The sequence below is a fragment of the Tamandua tetradactyla genome, chromosome 6, assembly GCF_023851605.1.
Source record: "Tamandua tetradactyla isolate mTamTet1 chromosome 6, mTamTet1.pri, whole genome shotgun sequence".
In the NCBI taxonomy this organism is placed as follows: Eukaryota; Metazoa; Chordata; class Mammalia; order Pilosa; family Myrmecophagidae; genus Tamandua; species Tamandua tetradactyla.
Genome location: NC_135332.1, coordinates 44,959,133 through 44,980,457, shown reverse-complemented (window position 1 = coordinate 44,980,457; position 21,325 = coordinate 44,959,133). Strand labels below are relative to the sequence as shown.

The window sequence follows — 21,325 nt, the reverse complement described above, 5'->3', positions numbered from 1 at the left end:
TTTTGAAAGTAATGCTTGCTGGATATAAAATTTTTGTCAGAAATTATTTTCTTTTTGCACTTTTAATTATTTCATCCCATTGTCTTCTTGCCTCCAAGGTTTCAAATGAGAATGGGCACTTAATCAATTAGGACTCATATTGCTTTTGTCTTGCAGGTTTTAGAACTGTTCTTGTCCTTTGTATTTGACAGCTAGATCAATATGTGATGGGGCATATTTTTCTTCAAATTTATGTTTTTTTGGCTTCTGTGCATTTTTATGTCTTTTGCTGAGTTTGGGAAGTTTTCTGTTATTATTTGAATAGTCCTTCTGCCCCTTTTTCTCTTTCTTCTTGTTCTGGGATTCCTATATCATGTGTATTGGTTCTCTTGATGGTATCCCAGAAATCTTTTAGGCTATTTTTACTTTTTATAATTATTGTTTCTTTCTGTTCTTCAGCCTGACTCATTTCAATTATCTTGTCTTCGAATTTGCATTCTTGTATTCTTTCTTCTGCTAGCTCCAATCTGTTGTTAAAACCCTCCTACGGGGGACCGTGCCAGGCTAACAGCGGCAGGAGTGGGCGGCATTGCAGGGCACCCGGCAGGCTTAACAGCCTGGGGCGCCCAGCAGAACTGAGCTGCGTTCCCCAAGTCCATGCAGCCGGCCCAGCTGCTTGAGAGGAACAGCAAGTGAATAAGATTGCATTTCTTTTTTCCTTTTTTTTTTTTGCTTGTGCAGAAACCGGGAATCAAGCCCAGGTCTCCAGCATAGCAGGCGAGCACTCTGCCTGCTAAGCCACTGTGGCCTGCTGTGCTAGTTTGAAAGGATGTATGTACCCTAGAAAAGCCATGTTTTAATCAAAATCCCGTTTCATAGAGGCAGAATAATCCCTATTCAATACTATATGTAATTAGATCATCTCCCTGGAGATGTAACCCAATCAAGAGTAGTTGTTAGACTGGATTAGGGGAGGTGTGTCTCCACCCATTTGAGTGGGTCTTGATTGGTTTACTGGAGTCCTATAAAAGAGGAAACATTTTGGAGAATGAGAGAGATTCAGAGAGAGCAGAGAATGCTGTAACACCATGAAGCTGAGTCCACCAGCCAGCGACCTTTGAAGATGAAGAAGGAAAATGCCTCCTGGGGAGCTTCATGAAAGAGGAAGCCAGGAGAGAATGCTAGCAGATGATGTCATGTTCACCATGTGCCCTTCCAGCTGAGAGAAAAACCCTGACTGTGTTCGCCATGTGCCTTCCCACTTGAGAGAGAGAGAGACCCTGAATTTCATTGGCCTTCTTGAACCAAGGTATCTTTCCCTGGATGCCTTAGAGTGGACATTTCTGTAGACTTAATTGGAACGTTTTCTTGGCTTTAGAACTATAAACTAGCAACTTATTAAATTCCCCTTTTAAAAAGTCATTCAGTTTCTTGTATATTGCATTCCAGCAGCCAGAAAACTAGAACACCCGCCCAGATTGCATTTCTTCACAAGTGACCTGGCAAAAGAAGATAAGACAATGTGCACCAACCTAAAATATCTTTCCTTGGGAATTCTGGTCTTTCCAGACTACCAGTTTGTTCAACAATATGTTGTTCTAGGACTTTAAAAAAAGAGGGAGGGCAGGCCATGGTGGCTCAGCAGGCAGAGTTCGCCTGCCATGCTGGAGACCCAGGTTCGATTCCTGGTGCCTGTTCATGGGGAGAAGAAAGCAGCCTGCCTGACTTTTAGGGTGAGCCATGGTGGCTCAGCAGGTAGAGTTCTGGCCTGCCAGGCCGGCGACCCAGGTTCGATTTCCGGTGCTTGCCCATGCAAAAATAAAAATAGAGGAGGGATACTCTGGAGGTTGCTCTTATGCACACTTCAGTTAGACCTTGCTACCTATCATATCCTGCCAGACCCCAACCACGACCATTCCAGCCAATCCTAAAGAACACTTAAGGCAATATATAGGATTCCGCAAGGGTTCCATGCACTAGAGTAACTTTCCAGAAACCTACACCCTCCAGATGGGTCCCTGGTCCAGATAAGTCCTGAAACCTAGCCCAGACTCTCCAGAACATCAGATAGTTCCATCTCCCTACTTCATATTAGTGACAGACCCTTCCAATATGAAAATTTTAGAATGGCCATAGCCCAAACACCCCTAAAGAAAGGGATGGAAAGATCAAAGGTGATGGTGGTGTTATACAGAGAAGATAGGATTTAACAAATGAATATGAATGCTGAATCATTAAATTCATATCTCTTTTAGTCTCCTGTATCTTAGAGCAACTAGAAGTAAAAACCTAAAATTGTGGAATTGTAACCCATGTGAAACTGAAATGTGTTCTACAACTAATTGTGGTGCTGTGCTTTGAAATTTATAGCTTTTTTGTATATATGCTATTTTTCACAAACAAAGAAGGAAAAAAGTCTGTTGTGATGATAAAAATATATATATAAGCCCTCTAGCCTCCTATATTCTGGAGCAGCTAGAAGGAAAATTTTGAGAGGATCGTATGGTAGCGCAAGACAAACTCTGGGATCTGTACTGTAACTACTTGTTGATGAGTGCTTTCAAAACTATTGCTTTTTTATTTATTTGCTTTGTATGTATGTTATACTATACAATAAAAAAAGTTGGAAAAAAAGAGGAGGGACTTCTTTATCCATCTTTTACTGCAGTGGTTATTGCTGAACTTTTGAAGATAATGGCCTGCATTTTCCTAGTCTACAAAGATAGCACACGTTGTCTAAGAGCAATGAAATTCTTAATAAACCTATGGAAATGCTTAAAATTGCTGTTCTATCAGGGATATATACTCTTCAAAATAATTTACTCTGTGTGACACTGTCAAATCTAGATGCAGCTACTTATCAGTAAAAAATTTGTGTACCAGTGGCTCTCCCTTGTAATTTTGATGACAGGAGTTGCTTTTGTTCAGTGGCCCTCAGATTCTCAAGAACTTGATTCTAAGGAACTTTCAGCTGGCTCTCAATTTGTAGGACTCATGCTAGCTCTTACAGCATGGTTTTCAAGTGACTTTGCTGGGGTTTACTTTGAAAAAATTTTAAAAGAAACCTAACAATTCGTGTGGATAAGAAACATTAGGCTCAGTTTCTTTGGGAGTTTATTTGGATGAATGGGTGTATACATTTATGACGGAGAATTGGTATCAAGGAGTGGATTTTTTCAGGAATATAATCAACTGACCTGGATAGTAGTTTTTCTTCAGGCACTTGGAGGGCTTGTAATAGCTGCTTTTATTACGTATGCAGATAATATTTTAAAAGGATTTGCGACTTCTTTATCCAAAAGATTATCAACATTAATATCCTATTTTTGGCTACAAGATTTTGTGCCAACCAGTATCTTTTTCCTTGGAGACATCCTTGTAATGACAGCGGACTTCCTATATGGTTATGAGCCTTAACCTACAGGAAATCCCACTAAAACATAGCAGTATACTATCTTAAACTGGTTTTTCAAGATGGTGTACCTGAAATCTCAACATTAATCCTGCACAGAGGACTTCTAACAGATTATGTGAAGATATCATACTGAATCTGATTATATTGTTCAAATGGTTTGAAATTATAAAAATTTAAGGAAAAAATGTGTGTATGTGTGAATATATGTATATATATGTGTGTATGTATATACACACACAACTGAAAACAATCCAGTTGCTCCTGTGCTAGAAAGGAGTCAATGACTTTTACACTAATGAAGTTTTGCCCTTAATCTCCTAATTGTATTTTTTTCTGTAAATCAGGTCAATTCTTAGTATTACTTTAAATTACATTTGTATATGTGTTAATTTCCATTTAGTTTTAAAATGTAATTTGTAGGGCTAAATGCTCATTTAACGATTTAAAGTAATATTTTTGATGTTTATAGTATCCCCATTTGAAGAATTTTGGAGTATTGTGCATATACCGTATAACTAGGACATTTTAAAGTGAAAATTTGTCTCATCGATCTTTAAAAATTTCCTTTAATCTACAACTATTAACAATAGCAAAAATAATGTAGATGTCTGTGAATTGAGACCAAAATGACTTTTCTTGGAGACGTTCCAGGTTGCCATGGTATTTCATTATTTGAAATGGCTCTATACCTTTAAATTTAAGGCTGTACAGAAGAACTTTTGAGAATTCTCATAAAACCAGTGTCCCGGGAATGCTCTGTCACATATCTAGGAGGGGCAGATGAATTCTGAGTTCCCTTTCTGTAACTCAACAAGAGCTACTGGGAAGGAGCCACTGCTTTGCTTTAAAATAGTGGTTTCTTTTAAACAAGTTAAATTTAACAGAAAATTAAAACAGTCATATTATACAAACCTTAATGTAAAATATGCTTAAATAAAATGTGGTGCTGCTGCTCCATCACTGGAAGTTCTTGTAACTTTATTGTATATACCTACTTTGTTGTTTCATTTCTTGTTTGATTAGCACTGAGGTTGTAAATTACGAGTTTTTTAATAAATTAGTTAGTGGTAAAGAGAATATACCAGAAATGGTAAGATCAATTAGTGGGTAAAAATGCTTTCTAAAATTGGAATATGGGTTTTAAATTTAATTTTTGAGTATAAGGAATATTTTTATTTATACTGCATATATATTTTAAAGTCTGCTGTTCTAATACCTATTAAAACTGTAAAAAAATCAACGATATTTTTATATAATTCTAATGGATTTTGTTAAACAGAATTTGGCTCAACAATATTATTTTACAAGGTGTTGAGTGCTCTTGGCTAATTAGAACTGTTTTAACCTGGCTGATAAAAACCTAGTCTCTACAGTACTTGCCTAATCTGTTTCATCCAGAATTCCAAGTGTTTAAAAGTATAAAATACTTTAAATCAATTTGCTGGTGATTCCAAACTGGCACCAAGCAAACTTTCTAGTAGCCAAATTTTCTTTTCTTTCTTTCTTTTTTTTTTTCCACATGGGCAGGCACCGGGAATCAAACCAGGTCTCCGGCATGGCAAGCGAGAACTCTGCCTGCTGAGCCATTGTGGCCCACCCTGGTTGCCAGATTTTCAACGATCACCAACTAGAGTATTTGTTTAGTAACTTTACTGTATTTTGAACATGGTATTTTTAGACTGCAGCAGCTCAAACTTTTATATCTTACTTCAAATTCCATGTAAAATATAAATCCTGCAAGTGCGTAGAATTTACAACTAAATATAAAGATTTATATTCAAACACATCAAAGTACAGGTTGGTTGCTTATGTATTAATTCAGTGCACATTCACAATTAATTGTTAATCAAGGTTTAGTCTGCCCTTCATTTTAACACTTCAAAAACTTGAGACAATTATTGGATACTATACATGCTAGTTACAGTGATAGATAATACATTTTTATTAAATGTAATAAAATTTCGGATCCTAACAAAGTTTATAAAAATCAAGAGTTGTGAGAAATGACAAAATCTTCTAGTAGGTTCGAAAATGTTATTAAAGACTGGGTTGTGCAGTTCATCATTTTTAATTCCTGAGGAAATAAATGTATTTGGGAAGGTGAAACCTGTGGCTTGGATCGTGTCATATAGCAGGTGATGCCATTTTCTTATGTGTGTGGTGTGTCTTAATGACTTTTTTGACCTCCAAAGGCCTTACTCTATCAGTCTTTTATACTGATGAATCCTTGGTTATTTAAATTACTATGCTTTGTTCAAGTTTATCTCCAATTTATTTTGTTCTTGGTGAAAATGTACTGATTGATAGTCCTAACAAAAATTAAAGACATTGTATTTGGGAAGAAAAGTTTGAAGTGCAACACGTAGATGTTGCAACAATAATATCAATTCTTTAATAGTAATTTTAGAGAAGTTGTAGGCTATTTTATTGTAGATGCAAAATTTATTTTGAATGTCATGGAATTTCATTGAAGGAAAGGCAATTTGATATTTAACCTAGATTCTAAGGAGTTAAAAATCTATAAAGAACTTTAACTTTGTGTTCATTATTATACATAATATAATACTGACTTCTTAGGGATTGATGCACTTTTCCTACATATCAAATTCCCTGACTTTTAAAATGTCATTGTGAGGTCATACAACTGAGTTTTGCTTTTTTTTTTTAACAGAGTTTGGTAGCCCTCATTTTATTTACACTTTCAATGTTGTGATACTGTTTAATTAAATATAGATGTATGCTTTATGTAAAAAAATATTTACAGAAGTTATTTATTTTGTATTGGAAGTCATCTTAAGATTCTGTAGGCTATATAGCATATGTAAAGTAATTATAGGACCAGAGAAAAAGCACCATTATCAAAATCTGGTCCTATATGCCTTCTCCACCCCTGCATTTTCTGGAGGCTGTTACTGTAATTCACAACTTTGGACACATGGGCAAAATTAGGAAGTTTTAAGAATAACTATAATTCAAGTTTTGGATTTTTAACATTTGTTGTTTAAATTTACTATTAACAGAAAATTAAAATAGGTATATTATACAAGCATTGTTGAACAGTACATTTAAATAAAGTGTGGTGCCACTGTTCCATCATTGGGGTTTTTGAAACTTTATTATATATAGCTATTTTTTGTTGTTTTATTTCTTGTTGCAAAATATAATTTCTTGTGATTTAAAGCAAAATTTCTTTTTAATGATTTGGATTCTGAATTTGTCTACAGATTTCATTTGTTTAAAAAAAATCTTTTGGGTTTTGGAATGTGATTTGTATATTTAAAATTCTTATGGACATAATGTATAAAGACATAATGTATAAGGAATATATAAACTGTTCTTTTGTTAAATGGCTTTTTAATTGGGAAAAAAAAAACCCTCCTGGAAATTTTTCAGTACTGTTATTGTGGCCTTCACTTATGTTGTGCATTCATTGTTTTCTAGATATCCTTAGATCTTTCTTTGTATTTTCCTTCATCTCTTTGCTTATTGAAGGTCATTTTTAAAAGTCTGTCCAGTATAAGTACAATCAGGTCTTCTTCACTGGTGTTTTCTGGATTTTTATCCTCTTCCTTTGGATGGACCATCGTTTCCTGTCTTTGCTTGTCTTGTATTCTTTTGTTGTACACTGTGTATTTTAATATTTAAAAATGTTAATTCTGAGGCTTATTCCCTAATATGTGTCTTTCTTGAGCTTTTTACTAGCTGGTGAAATGACAGAGATTGTCTTGAATGTCAACCCTCTTATTAGGAAGGACCACCCAAGGTAAATGTAAAATGCAAGGTCCTCTGTCTTTTCTGGGCCTGTGTCTTCTCCTGGGTGAGTGCTTGCTAGTAACTTAGAAGCTACCCTATATATAGGAATCTGGGTACCCCCTCTACTTCCCAGGAGACAGACCTTTTCCTTTTCCCAAGTGGTCCACCATTGGAACTTAGAGCAGGCAGCCTTTGTCTCAGGCTGTTCGCTTCAGTTGTTTCTTGCCTTGCTTTCCACCGCTCAAGCTGCTTTTGCCTGGAGGCAAACTCTTGGAGGGGTGGGGAATTCCAGAGACGAGTTTCCCAAGTTAGTCTTTCTCAGCCTGAACAAGGCCAGGGACCTACAAAGGGAGCTCTGCCCACCTCCAAACTGCCCTGGAGAGGGGATGAGGAAGGGGCCAGGAACGGGACTAAGAGCATCTTCCACAACTCCCCAAAGTTGGTCTTTCTTGACCTTCCCAGCAAATGTAGCCCTTCAACTGTCTTCCACAGCTCTAAGGAAGATACCACCTTTAAGTCTGTGCTGCTGCCTTTGCCTGGGGTGGGTTGTAACAGTGGTTACCCTTAGTGCAACGTCTCCATCATTCTGAAATCTTTAATCAAAAGCTGTGACTAGTTATCAGCCTGTGTCATCAGTATTTTTTCTTTGTGCTCTCACACTGGCTAATTTCACTTGTGTTGTCTAAATTTTCTGATCCTTCACCTGTCCAAATTTATTGAATATGTCTGAGTATTTTCATTTTAATCACTGTACTTTGCAATTCCAAAATTTGGTTCCTTTTTGTGATTTTCATCTCTATTTTGTCCAGGTATGTTTTCCTAATTTTCTTTAGTCTTTCCATATATTGGTTCCAAGTCTTTGAGTAGTTGTTTGTATATGAGCTTCCTCAGGGATGATTTCTGACAAGTTCTTTTTTTTTGTACTGTGAATGGGCCATACATTCCTGTTTCTTTGTGTGTTTGTAGTTTTTTGATGACCACTGGATATTCTGAGTGTTATCTTCTTTTAACTCTGGGAATCTAGTTGTCCCGCTCCTCTGAGATTGCTAGGTTTTTGGTTTTTTGGTTTATTTTTATTGTTGTTGTTGTTGTTTGGGTGGTGGTTTTTGCTAAGGGCTGGAGCCATCAATTTGTGACTTTTCCGAACTATTTTTATACCCAAATTGGAAAGGGAAAGAGAGGACAAGAAAAAAATAAAAGGTATTCCTTCAAGATTCCTCTGCTGCTTTTGCCTGAAATGGGTTGGAATCGGATCACACAGTCCTTGAACTAGGAGGCCTAGGTCCTTATAGACCAGCCTGACTACCAGCAAACTGCACCAGGGACTTGGGCTGCAGTCCCTACTGCTGCCTCCACCGGGAGTTGGAGATGGTAGCCACCACAGGAAGGGTGAAATTCACCTCAGTTTACCAGCCTCTTTTTCCACCTCTTTCCTAAGTGATGGTACTTTGTTGCGTTAGAGGTCAGAGTTCCAAAACAGTTGATTCAAGCAGTTCCTAACAGTTATTCAATAGTTGTTTTGGTGTAGGGACTGATTCCTGAAGTTTCCAATTCATCCATCTTCCTACAGTCCTCTCTGTGCGTGTGATTTAGTATGAAGTACATTGTATGGTTTTCAGTTCAACATTCTTACTTACTTGGTTGTGTTTTTTCTTGCAGGAGAAAGCTTTGCAGAATTCAGATCTGCAGGAACTGATGACGGTTTCACCGATTTTAAAACAGCTGATTCCATATCACCATTAGAAGCACCAACAAAAGACAAAACTTTCCCAGCATCCTTCCCCTCAGGAGCTATACAACAGAATCAACAAACACAAGTGAAAAGTCCTCTAAACTTAGCAGATCTGGATATGTTTTCCTCGGTGAATTGCAGTGGTGAGAAACCATTATCTTTTTCAGCTGCATTTAGTACCTCAAAATCAGTTTCTACTAGACCACAGCCAACAGATTCTGCTACAACTACAGCAGCACTGGCATCAACTAAAACTTCTAGTTTGGTTGATGATTTTGGAGAATTCAACCTTTTTGGGGGATATTCTAGTCCAGCTTCTGCTGGCGAACAGGATGACTTTGCAGATTTTATGGCTTTCAATAATAGCTCTCTTTCATCGGAACAGAAGGCAGATGACAAATATGATGCCCTTAAGGAAGAAACTAGTCCTGTCCCTCTCACCAGCAACTCAGGCAACACAGTGAAGAGTGGACAAAACCCACCTACAGCACCTACCAAGTATGATGTCTTCAAGCAGCTTTCTCTGGAAGGATCTGGTCTAGGTGTTGAAGAAGTTAAAGAAAGCACTCTTGCAGGAAAAAGTGATGATGATTTTGCTGACTTCCACTCCAATAAATTTTCTTCCATAAACTTGGACAGATCCCTGGGTGAGAAAGCAGTGGCTTTTAGACACACCAAAGAAGACTCTGCCTCAGTGAAGTCCTTGGATCTCCCTTCCATTGGTGGAAGCAGTGTTGGCAAGGAGGACTCAGAAGATGCACTCTCTGTTCAGTTTGACATGAAATTGGCTGATGTGGGAGGAGATCTTAAGCATGTCATGTCTGATAGCTCTTTGGATTTGCCAACAGTTAGTGGCCAGCATCCTCCTGCTGCAGGTGAGGAATTGGTGAGATTGCTCTGGTGATGGTGATACAGATTTCAAAGATGATTTCTGTGGGTATTAATTTGCAGGCAAGTAAGGCTCTGGCCCTTTACATTTATGAACTTCTAATTTAACTTTTTGTTGCCAGTCTCCTTAAAGCAGTGTTAAATTTGATTCTATGGCCATGTAGATTGAATAACTAAAATCTTTTTATTTTTGAAATCTAACACCAACTTGATGTTAGAGGCACATAAACACCTACTGTTAAATGAGCCACACTTTGCCAGAATTTTATAAAGACTTTTGCGAGATCAGCAGTGTCCTCCATTTCTGTTGTTTCCCTCTCTCTTTATTTCTTTTGGGTATGTTTGGCAGCTGCCAATATAGTATTCTGTTTGGGTTACAGAAACCGATTCCTGTTGTGCCAAGAAACTAAAAATTTCTAACAAATTTTCCTGTAGTTGGCATTTCTCTTCAAAAGAAGAGGGAAAGAGTGTATATATATATGGATGTCTGTATATCAGGGTCTGGCAAGGAGGAGGGCATGTGTTTTTATTGTCAGTGGAATCTAGGTACTGTTTTAATGTTAACTATTACTGAAAGTATTAAGTTGTAACAAGTCTGTATATGCTAGAATAGGGTGACTACTAACTTTCTGATAAAATTTTTGAAAAGTGACAAAATTTCTTATGAGAGCCCTCTTAGATTCTCTGTGGATTTACATATAGCAGTTTATTTTCTAGTTCAAATTCCTGTCATAAAAATTAGATACCCAAGTGTCCTAGATTTTTATTTTGTTTTGTTTTTTTTGATATGTATATAGAAAGATAAACCTATTTTGTGGCCTTTAATAATGAGAAATATCTCAGTGTTACTGTATTATTCTAGAAAATGTTTTATGCATATGAAGTTTTTTTAGGGGGAACAACAGAAGGACACATAAGACATTTCGAGTTTACAGATTCAGGCAGTAATTGTAAAGTACTATAAGTTTTGTATCTATTAAATTGGTAAGTCAGAAAGCAAAATTGCATCAATCCGTTGGCTTTTGGAATGTTGAAGGTATCTTAAACAGGTTGCTGAATCAGGAGCAGGTTTGCAGGGATATGACGTGTATCATGTGGTTTCTTGCTAAGGTACCTTCCAAGTTCAGTGGGCTGTCTGAAGAGCTTCTTGTGCCCTTGAATGTCTTTCTTTTTTTGTATTCTTCCTCAGATGTTTTCCTATTTTTTTTGTTGTTGTTTTGTTTGACAGAGTGATTTTATTTTTCTTTTGTATATGAGCTGCTTGAGCCACAGCAGTTGGTTGCAAAGTGCTCCATTTTTCTGAACAATATTTGATTTTTAATTAGAAATCTCATGACATGTATACTAGCCTTTTAGACTTTGAAGTTATTAATTAGAAGCTATTTTTTCTGAAAGTGAATCTATATTCTTTCACAGTGTTAAGCTAATTGTCTTTATGAGATGAATCTAATTCAGGTTTGGGGTGTATTTTATTTTCATTTTTAATTTTATTTGGGGAGGGAGGTTGGTTTTTTTGATTGAGCTTATTCTGATTGACCTGTTAAAATAATCTTCTGTGCTCGTATTCTTTTGTGTATGTTTGGAACATTCCCAGCTTTGAATCTGTAATGTTCTAAGCCAAGTCTCTTCAGTTGGAGGACATTCTTAAAAGCAGATTGTTTTTCTCCCTTTGATCTGTAAACCTCATGTCAGAAAGGAGCAGTATCCCTTTAGAGCGGTTTTTAAAGGGGTTGATGTCTGACCAATAAGCTATATTGTTGTTGAGCAAAATTGCTGCATAAGTGTATTGTAGAAGGTAAATGGCAGGGACTTCTTCAATGCAATTTGGTTTTATTTTATCCTCATATTCACCACAGTATCTCTTGCTCTCAATGTGAGGATTAGAGGTACTTCTTGTTTGAGAAAGAAGTGGGCTGATGAAGAGAATAAAACCTAGTAGTTTGATCTCTATGGACTATAATCCTGTTTAAGAAACCCTAACTTAACTCTGAAGGGGATACTGTCTCTTTTAACTCTTGCTATAATCCTTTGTATGGAAGGTAGATAATAATATCTATAACATTGCCTGATTTTGCTGCATATTACTACATTTAACCCTTTGAGCTCTTGTTGCATATAATTTCAATTAGGCTGCTGCCCAGCCCCCCAAATTTAATCTCTGACACTGAAGCATCTTGATGTACACTCATTAAGATCATTTGGTTTTGTTAGCAGCAAGAGTTTATCCTCATTTGTGACATTCTCAAAGGGTTAGCAAGACTTTTAGAGCTACCTATCTACCTGTAAAGTAGCTCTTCTTTGACATTGAAAACCTTTGTATTTTGATCAGTACTTTTTTTTTGGTTGCTTTCTGATGTCTTTTTTTCAATTTAGACATTTTCTGTGTGAATGTGCCTTTTCCAAACTTGCTTTAGTATATTCCTCTGCAAATAGTGATCTGCATGCTTATTCTGATGACTTCCTTTCCAACTCTTCTGTACCACTCTCTTTTGTGATCTGTAAGTCCTGTGTTAATAAATAATTCTTTGGCATATTTTGAAAGTGTGGGGACGTGTGTAATTTGTACTTTTTTTAGGATTAGACCAAAGAAATACCTTGTCCATATCAAGTTTAAAGCAAAAGTGTCTCCTGAGATGGGGAGGGATTTTTTTCCCCTTTTGTTTTTGTTGCCTCAAACACGTTTCGCCTAAGCAAGTATTCATACATTTTAGTCTTTTTTTTTTCCTTTATAATTCTGTGTTATATGTTTTTAATATGGCATTGGAATTGAAATATAACTTTAAACATTTAAAAAATTGAGGTAACCCTACACTCCTTTAAATAATAGGGAGAAATAAAATTTGCTTGTTTTTTCCCAAAGAGGAAACTGAACAGATTTCATTGCCTATCTCTGCTGCTAATGGTTACATTGTGAAGAGAAGGGGAATGTGTGAAGAAAAACCTAAGAGTTAAGTGTTGGAGAAAGAGAAAGATCTATTAGCCTTTAGGAGATTTGTCAGACAAGTTAAACTTTAAACCATTTCACTTTAAAAAAAAAATTAGAGCAGTTGTAGATTTACAGAAAAAAATCATCCAGAAATTGTAGTTCCCAAATATACTCCCTCCCCATTACACAGTTCCATTTTCATTTTTAAGAAAGCAATTCTAGAAAAGCTAATTCAAGTTAGCAACAAGAGTAGGCTAAACTTGGGGAGGGGGGTGGTGGGGGATCCATTGTAGAAAATAATAATAGGGGAAAGCCTTGGAAATGTTGTGTTTTTGAAGTGAGAAACCCAAAACTAATAAAAACCTTGGAAAAAAGGATTATTTCCCCAGTTTAAAATTTTTATTATATTTTGAGGCTTTGGTTTTTTGTTCTCTTTTAACATTTTTGAGGAAGAAAGGAAATTAAACCTCTTCGTGTGAGGGTTTTAGATAGGATTCCAAAGAAATCACTAAGAGTATCTGCAGTATACTTTTGAGAAAACAAAAAACAGTTGCATCCTAGAGTTGAGATTAACTAAAAGTTGAATTTGCAGTTCAAAATATTGCCTTTTTCAGGGCCTAAAGCTTTAGAAAGTTACATAATACTTGGATTCAAAAGCTTTGTATAAAAGCATTCTGTTTTCATTCAGATGATTGCTGTTAACAAACAGATAGTAGAATGGCTGCCCTCTAGGGATAAGCCCATCTGTCCTTTAGGTAGGGTTTTCTGGTGCTGTGGTTGCTTTGTCCCAGGCATTCCTTTGCCAATGGAAATCTCTTAATTCTAGGTCGGTCTACCTGGGACTACTTTAACTTCTTTCTGCATTTATCTGAGTGGGCTGCATAAAATGACTGAATATAACTGTGTATAAAATGTACATTCACAAATTGAGCAATTAAGATTTCCAAGGTAATATTTTTTAAGGAGATAGTTTTAATAATATAATAAACTTTTTTTGCAATGAAGACTTGAATAACTCTATACTCCAGGTTCACAAACAAAAAAATACTGTTCTGTTTGCCCTGAAGTAAGTTTTGATTAGTGCTTGATTTCATACATAAGTACATGAGAAAGTATATAAATATATTTATATTCTACAATCACTCTGTTTTTCACATTAAAAATAGCAAATGAATTGGCAATATCAAAGAAGCTGTGCTAAGTCTTAAAATAACTCAGAGAATCAACTTATTTTATTTTTAGTATTTCCTTGCTTCTAGTTCTTTGTCTTTCCATCATTTGAGTACATTTGATTAATTGTTTTGGAAAATGTTGACCCAATAATGAGAGCATGAAAGGGTCATATACATAGTATGGTCTCCTGGGTGATGCTCTCTCTTCTGCGTGGTTGAAAGGCCACAATTGCAATTCCCATTTTCTGGGCTTGTTTTATTGTTGAGATTTCTAATGGTAAGTGTAGGCAGTCCCACTGGGTATCCTGACATGATTCCTTGGCATTCCAACTTCCTCTGACATAGGATCTCCAGAGTTGCCACTTTTTAAATTGATTTTAAAGCACTGATACAGAAGCAAGAAGGTGCTTTCAGATACTGTGGATGTATTTGTAACCATAGATTTATATGAATCAGTATGAATGAATAATATGAGATTTTCGTGCAGGTTGGAAAACACTGAAAGGCAATTAATTATACAATTAATTATACAGCAGCATTTTATAGCCTATCAGACTTATACTGTGATCACTTTCATTCCTGTTTTCTTCAACAGCACCTGCCAGGCTGTTTGAGATTTAGGGGATGCGGTCAGACCAGATTTTATAATTAATAGAGAATTTGAATATGACTGTTCTCAGAGAGTAGAATAGAGAGCCAGGGGTGGAAAGTAACTGTAATGTGTAAATATTTCATGGTTTGCTTTGGTAAATTACGTTCAGATTAATTCTGTATTGAAAATGAAAAGATATTTCTTCCTTAGTCCATTGAATATTTTTATTGCTGTGAAAAACACTTGGGAATAGTAAGAATTTGCACGTTTCTCCTTTCATCTCTAAACCCCATCTTCAAAAGCCAGTAACTCTTAATCACCCAGACATATGCTTACAGCTTTAGAAAATATCCATGGGAATGAGCTTGGCCTTCTGTGTCCTGTAGTGGCAGCTCAAGTAAGTCCTATAGTCTTTGCTCCAAGAAATACCTTGTTTATTGTACAGTGTCCATTTAAAAGGTTTTTGAATAGAGGTTAGGGGAGACTGATGGGGTTACTTTTCAGCCTTAGTAAGAAATCCATGTTTGCTTTGAGATCCATAATGGAAAGCAGATTATATAGTTTATTCCTTTGGCCTTTGTAATAGGACATTTCTGGTTGAAAACATAAATACTTGCATTTATGTATTTATATGGCACACAATTTGCCACATTATCTGTGTGCAATTGCAGTTCAACCTAGCACAGTCCCAGGGTTCTCCAATGGAATTGGAAATACAGTAGTAATTCACTCTTCATTTTATTGAATCCATTTTCTGTTTTCTTTTTTCCTTTTTCTCTTGCAATTTTCAGTATTCAGCTATCAAACTGAAAACCTATCTATACCAAGCCATCTATTACAACATAAAATGTGGGTTATTGCGTATTATTATTCCAGACAAGGCCTCCATCATGTCTGTTGTAGGCCTTGTAAAATCTTTGATATTTTTAAGACTATTATATAATAATATATATAATTTGGCTGCTTTAGAAAATGTAGAATGGTTAATACAGAATGAGGGATTTTTTGCTTTAACCTAACCTCAGTGACCTGATTTACCACAATTTTCTTAGAAATTCGTTTATAAAATTTCCATGCCAAAAAATACTACTCTTACTTTTATATTGATTATAAATGGTAAGGTTTAGGGCCATAAACTTATGTCTTATATTCTTTCTGGAATGTCAGGTTTTTTTTAATATTGGTTATGTGTTCAAATTAATTGCCTTTTATTTAGCGAATTGTTTTTTCATACTATAGTTGCCAATAAATAAGCTAAAGTAAAAATTTTAAAAATCAATCTTAAGATTTGATTTTAGAAACTCTTCTATATTTACTTTTTTTTTTAAGTATCAAATATTTCACTCATTCTTGAGTCTTTTATTTGGTCATTTCTGTGGTTTGACACAAAAGGCAAAATGTTATCCCTATCATTCTAAATAAATACAAGATGTATTGAAGACCTGTGCAGTTATGAAAATGTTTGAAATCTCTTTAGCTAAAGTCATCCCTTAGTGATTTATAATGCCTTTACCTGTTTATACTACAGTCGTTTCTGGTTTTTACAAAATCTTCTTGTATAATTGCACAGAAGGGTCTTTTTATTTCCATAGCAACATGGTTGCAGTGTTGCAACTGGAGCTTATCTTTCATTAAATTTATCTTTGGTCTGTAGAAAAAGTGCTGCCCTTTTAACAAATGAGATTCTTAGAGCAGTTCCTAATATAGCCTCCCCAAACAGCTTTCTGATAGGACCTAATAATAAAAATATCCATCTTGTGAAACATTCTTCTGAATGTACCCCTTCAAGACTAGTTTTGTGTTTAACTGCATCTACCTCCTGACCGAATTTAACCTCTTCTGAGCCAGGGCATCTAGTGATCCCTTTAAATAGTGAGGGAAGAATACTACAGCCAGAGACTAAAAGCTTTTGCCTAAAAGCTTGCTCCATTCCTTCTAATCTATAAATTTTCACCTGAATCTTTTTTTTCTTTCCTTCCTTTTAAATAAGCCAAATTTAAAGGTTTCCATCTGCATTTAAACAGAATATGAAAATATATCATTGTTTAGTGAAAGATAAATATCTTTCAGTGATTGGCCTTTTTTTTGCACATCTAGGGTTTTATTATTAATTTTTAGTACCCTTTTCCTAACAGAGTTTAGAGGGAGGGAGATTTGGGATATACTGTTAGAAGAGCTATGGCAACGTTAGAGTCCTGTGCCTCTCGTAAATTATGTGGTGCTGCTGTGAAAGATACAAAAAAAATGGCTCAGTGTCAGTTCACCTTATTGATTTATCATGAAAATCTAGGTCACAAAATGTTTGAGTATTTTCCTTGTAAATCATGTAAGTGGTTGGCAGAGGAAGCCTCTTGGTATTGGTCTTCTTGTCTCATATTCAGTGACTAAAATGATACCATTGCTGGTCAAAGTGTAAAATCTTAAGTCAGCCAGCCCAAGTGGACAGCACTGCGGAGAAGTAGCTTCTCCATACCAGCTTTATTTTGCCTCAGATGTTTTTGTTTATAGAATGGGTATTAGGCTTTTCCCCCATAGTATCCCTAAAATGATGAGTTTACTTTTCATTTTTACTTTGAAATAATGACATTTAAATTTTTTTTATGTCATTATTTAAGCAGCAGCTAAATATCTAATTAAAATTGGGAACAACTACAATAATAGCTATTGCATATTATTGTTCACCAAACACTGAGCCGGGTTCTTTATGTATCACATTTCACCCTCATAACACAGCCCTTCCAAGTACATGATCTTCTCATAAACCAATGCTTTGAAATGTTAAGTAATTTGCTTAGTGTTACACAAATAGTAGATAGTTGAGCTGGGAATTGAGCCTAGGTCTCTCTAAATCAGATACCTACATTCCTTCTTCTTTCCGCTATTTCATGCTGCCTCTTAAATTATTTAAAATATATTAAAAATATTTTGTTAAATAAGTCTTCTGCCCCTAGGTTTCTTACTTTTTCTTCTTGCCTTTTTTTTTTTTTTTTTCCCCCTTTATAAGGGGAACAGGACCTCTAGTTGAATGAGAAACAGGAGCCCAATAGGACTCAGGCTTTTGATTCTTTTTTTAGGAGCTAATGTAGATTAGGTTGATTTTTCTTTCCTCAAATTCTTCACAGCAAAGTGACGTCCAAATGACCAAAATAACAACTAGGTAAGTAATTGCTTGATTAAAACTTCATACTTGGCCTTGGCTGAGATAGAAATTCCTAGTAATTATTAAGTTAGGTAACGTTTTCACTTCAATTTTGAGAAATTATATTCGTGTTTGTCATGTACATATCTTTTTATATAAACATGTTTTAAATGAATATTTTCCAACAAAATCAAAATGAAAAGAGACATGTTTTAGGCAGGGAACATGTAAGTACATTTTAAAGTATAAGTGAACAGACAATTTACTATACAACCCTAATATTATATTAAACAGAATATATATTGATAGATGAACATCTTTTTTAGTAAATTTTATATCTAAAATAGTTCTTCATAACTAAATATAAATGCCAACTCAAGGCTAATGTGAGTTTTTTAAGATCAGTTTTACACCCAACTACTCTAATTTTAGTACAAGCTCTAAAATTAGTTAACTTGAACATTGCATAAAACTAATTAAATATGCTAGACGTTTTGCTTCTGCAGAGTTTTTGGGCATTTTGCCTAAATCGTGAGCTTGTTTCTAATTGTGGGGTCTTATTTCCCTTTCAGATATAGAGGACTTAAAATATGCTGCTTTTGGAACTTATGGTAGCAATTTTGCAGTGAGCACACTTACAAGCTATGACTGGTCAGAGAGGGATGATGCGTCTCAGGGCAGAAAACTCTCTCCATTTGTCCTCTCAGCAGGAAGTGGATCCCCCTCAGCTGCTTCAGTTCTTCAAAAGAAAGAAGCTTCCTTTGGCAGTTCTGAAAACATCACCATGACATCGCTCTCCAAAGTAACAACCTTCATAAGTGAAGATACTCTTCCAGAGGCCCCTTTTCCAGCTTTTGCCAATTTTAAAGATGCGATTCCTCAGACCAGTGAGCAAAAGGACTATGAAAGCAGGGACTACAAAGATTTCACAAGGCAGGACCAGCTTATAGCTGAACAGAGCCAGGAGGCCACGTGTCCAAGCCCAGCTTCCAGTAGCATTTCTCACGAAACTCCAAAAGAATGCTCAGATGACTTTGGGGAGTTTCAAAGTGAAAAACCCAAAATCAGCAAATTTGACTTTTTAATGGCCAATTCACAAAGCAAAATGAAATCCAGTGAAGAAATGATCAAAAGTGAGCTGGCGACCTTTGACCTTTCTGTTCAAGGTGAGTGGCTTCAGCATAGATTTTACTAACATGCTTTCTTCCACTGAAATTTTAAATATTCTTTCTTTAAAATAAATACTTGGTCCCTGGTTTGGCAAGAAATAGATTTCCCAGCCTTTGAGATCAAGAACTATTAAAGATAACTATAAAAAAGTTTACTTGAGACTGATATCAGGTCAGCATCCTTCAGATAACTGCTTTTTAGACTAAAAACAAGCATAGCTTTTAGGCTTTTTTTCATTAGCTTTTTTGGTTAGAGGTATACTATGTTAACAGAGCTACAGGAACAGATCTAATCCAACTGTGGGCAAGTTAACTCTGCTGTTGTTTACTGGCTATGTCCAGACTGTATCTTTTAATTCAGAGGTTGCCACGTAGTAGGCCTGGATGTGAATTCAGCATGGTGACCTGTTTTAATGAACTAACACAGAAGTTTTATTAAAATTTGAAGTAATTGCTAATAATTTTAAACATTATTTCAGAGTCAGGATTTCTAGCTTTTCTTTGAAAAATAATCATGTTGCCAGCACTGGCACTGCACTTCAGCTCTTCACAATCAGTTAAAACTGAGCCCTTTAGATGGGGCATGTTTTCTCCAGTTTTCCATAATTCTTTATCTCCAGCTAATCTACTTTAGTTATTTACTTTACTTACCTGGTCTCTGTAGGTACTGTAATGCCTCTTCTGCTCTACTCCCAACCTGGATCATTAATCACAATTAGATTGAGATAGTGTGTAGGAGCCCATAACTAATGACTAGAAAAGCAACACAAATCTTATGCATTGAAAGTTAGAAAGGCACTTTTGTCCTCAAAAGCCAGTGATTCTCCATGTTAGATTTATTGAAGAATCATGGTAGATCTGAAGAGAGTAATGGAGAAAGTTAAACACAGGATAGCTAAACGACAGAGAATGATTGAAAGGATTCACCATGTAGCTTCCCAGGTAGACTGAATGACGGTGGTTTTTGAATACCTCATGAAGAAGAGAGTCGTGTTAGTAGGTGAGCACCTTTTCTTGGACTAAATTGAGTAACTAAAGCCTTTGACTGTACTGTCTATTTCTCCCAGGATCTCACAAGAGAAGTTTGAGCCTTGGTGATAAAGAAATAAGCCGTTCTTCTCCTTCTCCGGCTTTGGAGCACCCTTTCAGAGACCGTTCTAACACTCTGAGTGAGAAGCCTGCTCTGCCGGTTATACGTGACAAGTACAAAGATCTGACAGGAGAGGTGGAGGTAAGCAGCAAAGCTTTCCACAGGGAGCAGGCAGAAAGCCAGCTAAGTACTGAGGCCCTCAAGAAAAAACGCTTTCAGGGGTAGAAAGTCATAAGGCACAAAATATGACATTAGCCCTGGTGACATTAGCCCTGGATGAAAATACTTCCCAGATGTGGTATCCACTGAAAATATTGACCTTAAAACTGAAATTATTCATGGGACTTTGCAAGAAGGAAAGTGTTGGGGAATTCTTTTTGAGAATTTACACTTTTATCATCTTAGTGAATGTTAGTGGAGAGAGGAAAAACGTCCTGGATCCTCTATTATTTATGTTTGCTGCATTTTGGCCCCACACTGGCTTCTTGCTGCAGCCAACACCTTAACTCTGTTCCTTCCCCTGCTCCTTTTCACACAAGCACACACACGTGGCTTTGTGGCTTTGGTGCAAAAGGCTGGTGGCTTGATATTGGCTCTTGTGCTTGACACCTACACGATGAGTATCTTCGAAGAAATGTTTCTGTTGTTAACTGGAACTAATGAGGCACATTTATGGAGAGAGACTACTGTAAACATTTCCTTCAAATTCACAGGTCATGTAGTCTGCAGTTATATGTTTAAATAATTTAAAATAATCATTAATGGGTTCAAAAAGATAAGGTGTGCTTGAACTAGAGTGATTTTATTAAAAAGAAAAGTCTTTCCATGCTCTTTGAATCAAAAGAAACTATAAACACAGGATTCCATATCTGCCCATTTAACAGAGTTCTTTTTATAAAATTCACAGGAGAATGAAAGATATGCATATGAATGGCAGAGATGCCTGGGGAGTGCCCTAGATGTGAGTATGTCACTTGTGTGGTGTTCACACATATGTCAGTGCTCTCTTGTGCCATTCTGCCTTCTCCTGGGTTTATTTGAATGGACAGAGGCAAACTTTAGAAGAATCCTACCTTGATGGCCTTGTATAAAGTGAAACTCTATGAAAGTCATACATCTTAAGTGAGTCTTCTTTCACATATATTTTAGCAAACACTGGCTCATAAGCCAATTTGTCCCTTCATCTGCCAAACTGTGTTTAAGAAATAACAGAGTAATATCATTACCTCTGCCTAAATTAAAATAATATTTAAACTGAGAAACCTCTATCTTTTCCCTTCCAAAGAAAGGGAGGATTGTTTCTTCAGGGTTCAAATTAAATTCTCATATTTGTTTCAGTGTAGTCACATGCATACATCAATCACTCATGCTTTTTCATAACTGCTGGCTTTTTGGTTGGGTTTTCTACTAATAGTAAACTGATTTGCAATAGAGATTAAAAAAGTATTTGCAGAGTCCCCTTTGGGGACA

At 36.0% G+C, this 21,325-nt stretch overlaps 1 protein-coding gene and 1 pseudogene across 14 annotated transcripts in view; both read left to right on the top strand.

Annotated features, from left to right (window-relative positions):
- The window catches only part of SYNRG (synergin gamma), a 127,431-nt gene that overhangs the window by 69,744 nt on the left and 36,362 nt on the right, over positions 1–21,325 (top strand). For 12 of the 14 annotated variants that reach the window (XM_077165096.1, XM_077165092.1, XM_077165095.1 and 9 more), the window contains 4 exons: positions 8,807–9,754; positions 18,169–18,762; positions 19,833–19,996; positions 20,763–20,816. In XM_077165096.1, coding sequence (XP_077021211.1) covers positions 8,807–9,754; positions 18,169–18,762; positions 19,833–19,996; positions 20,763–20,816 — 1,760 coding nt within the window. The remainder of the gene's footprint in view (positions 1–8,806; positions 9,755–18,168; positions 18,763–19,832; positions 19,997–20,762; positions 20,817–21,325) is intronic. The other 2 variants (XM_077165097.1, XM_077165094.1) reach the window with 2 other exon arrangements.
- Positions 854–4,600, top strand: LOC143685991 (UDP-N-acetylglucosamine transporter pseudogene; annotated as a pseudogene).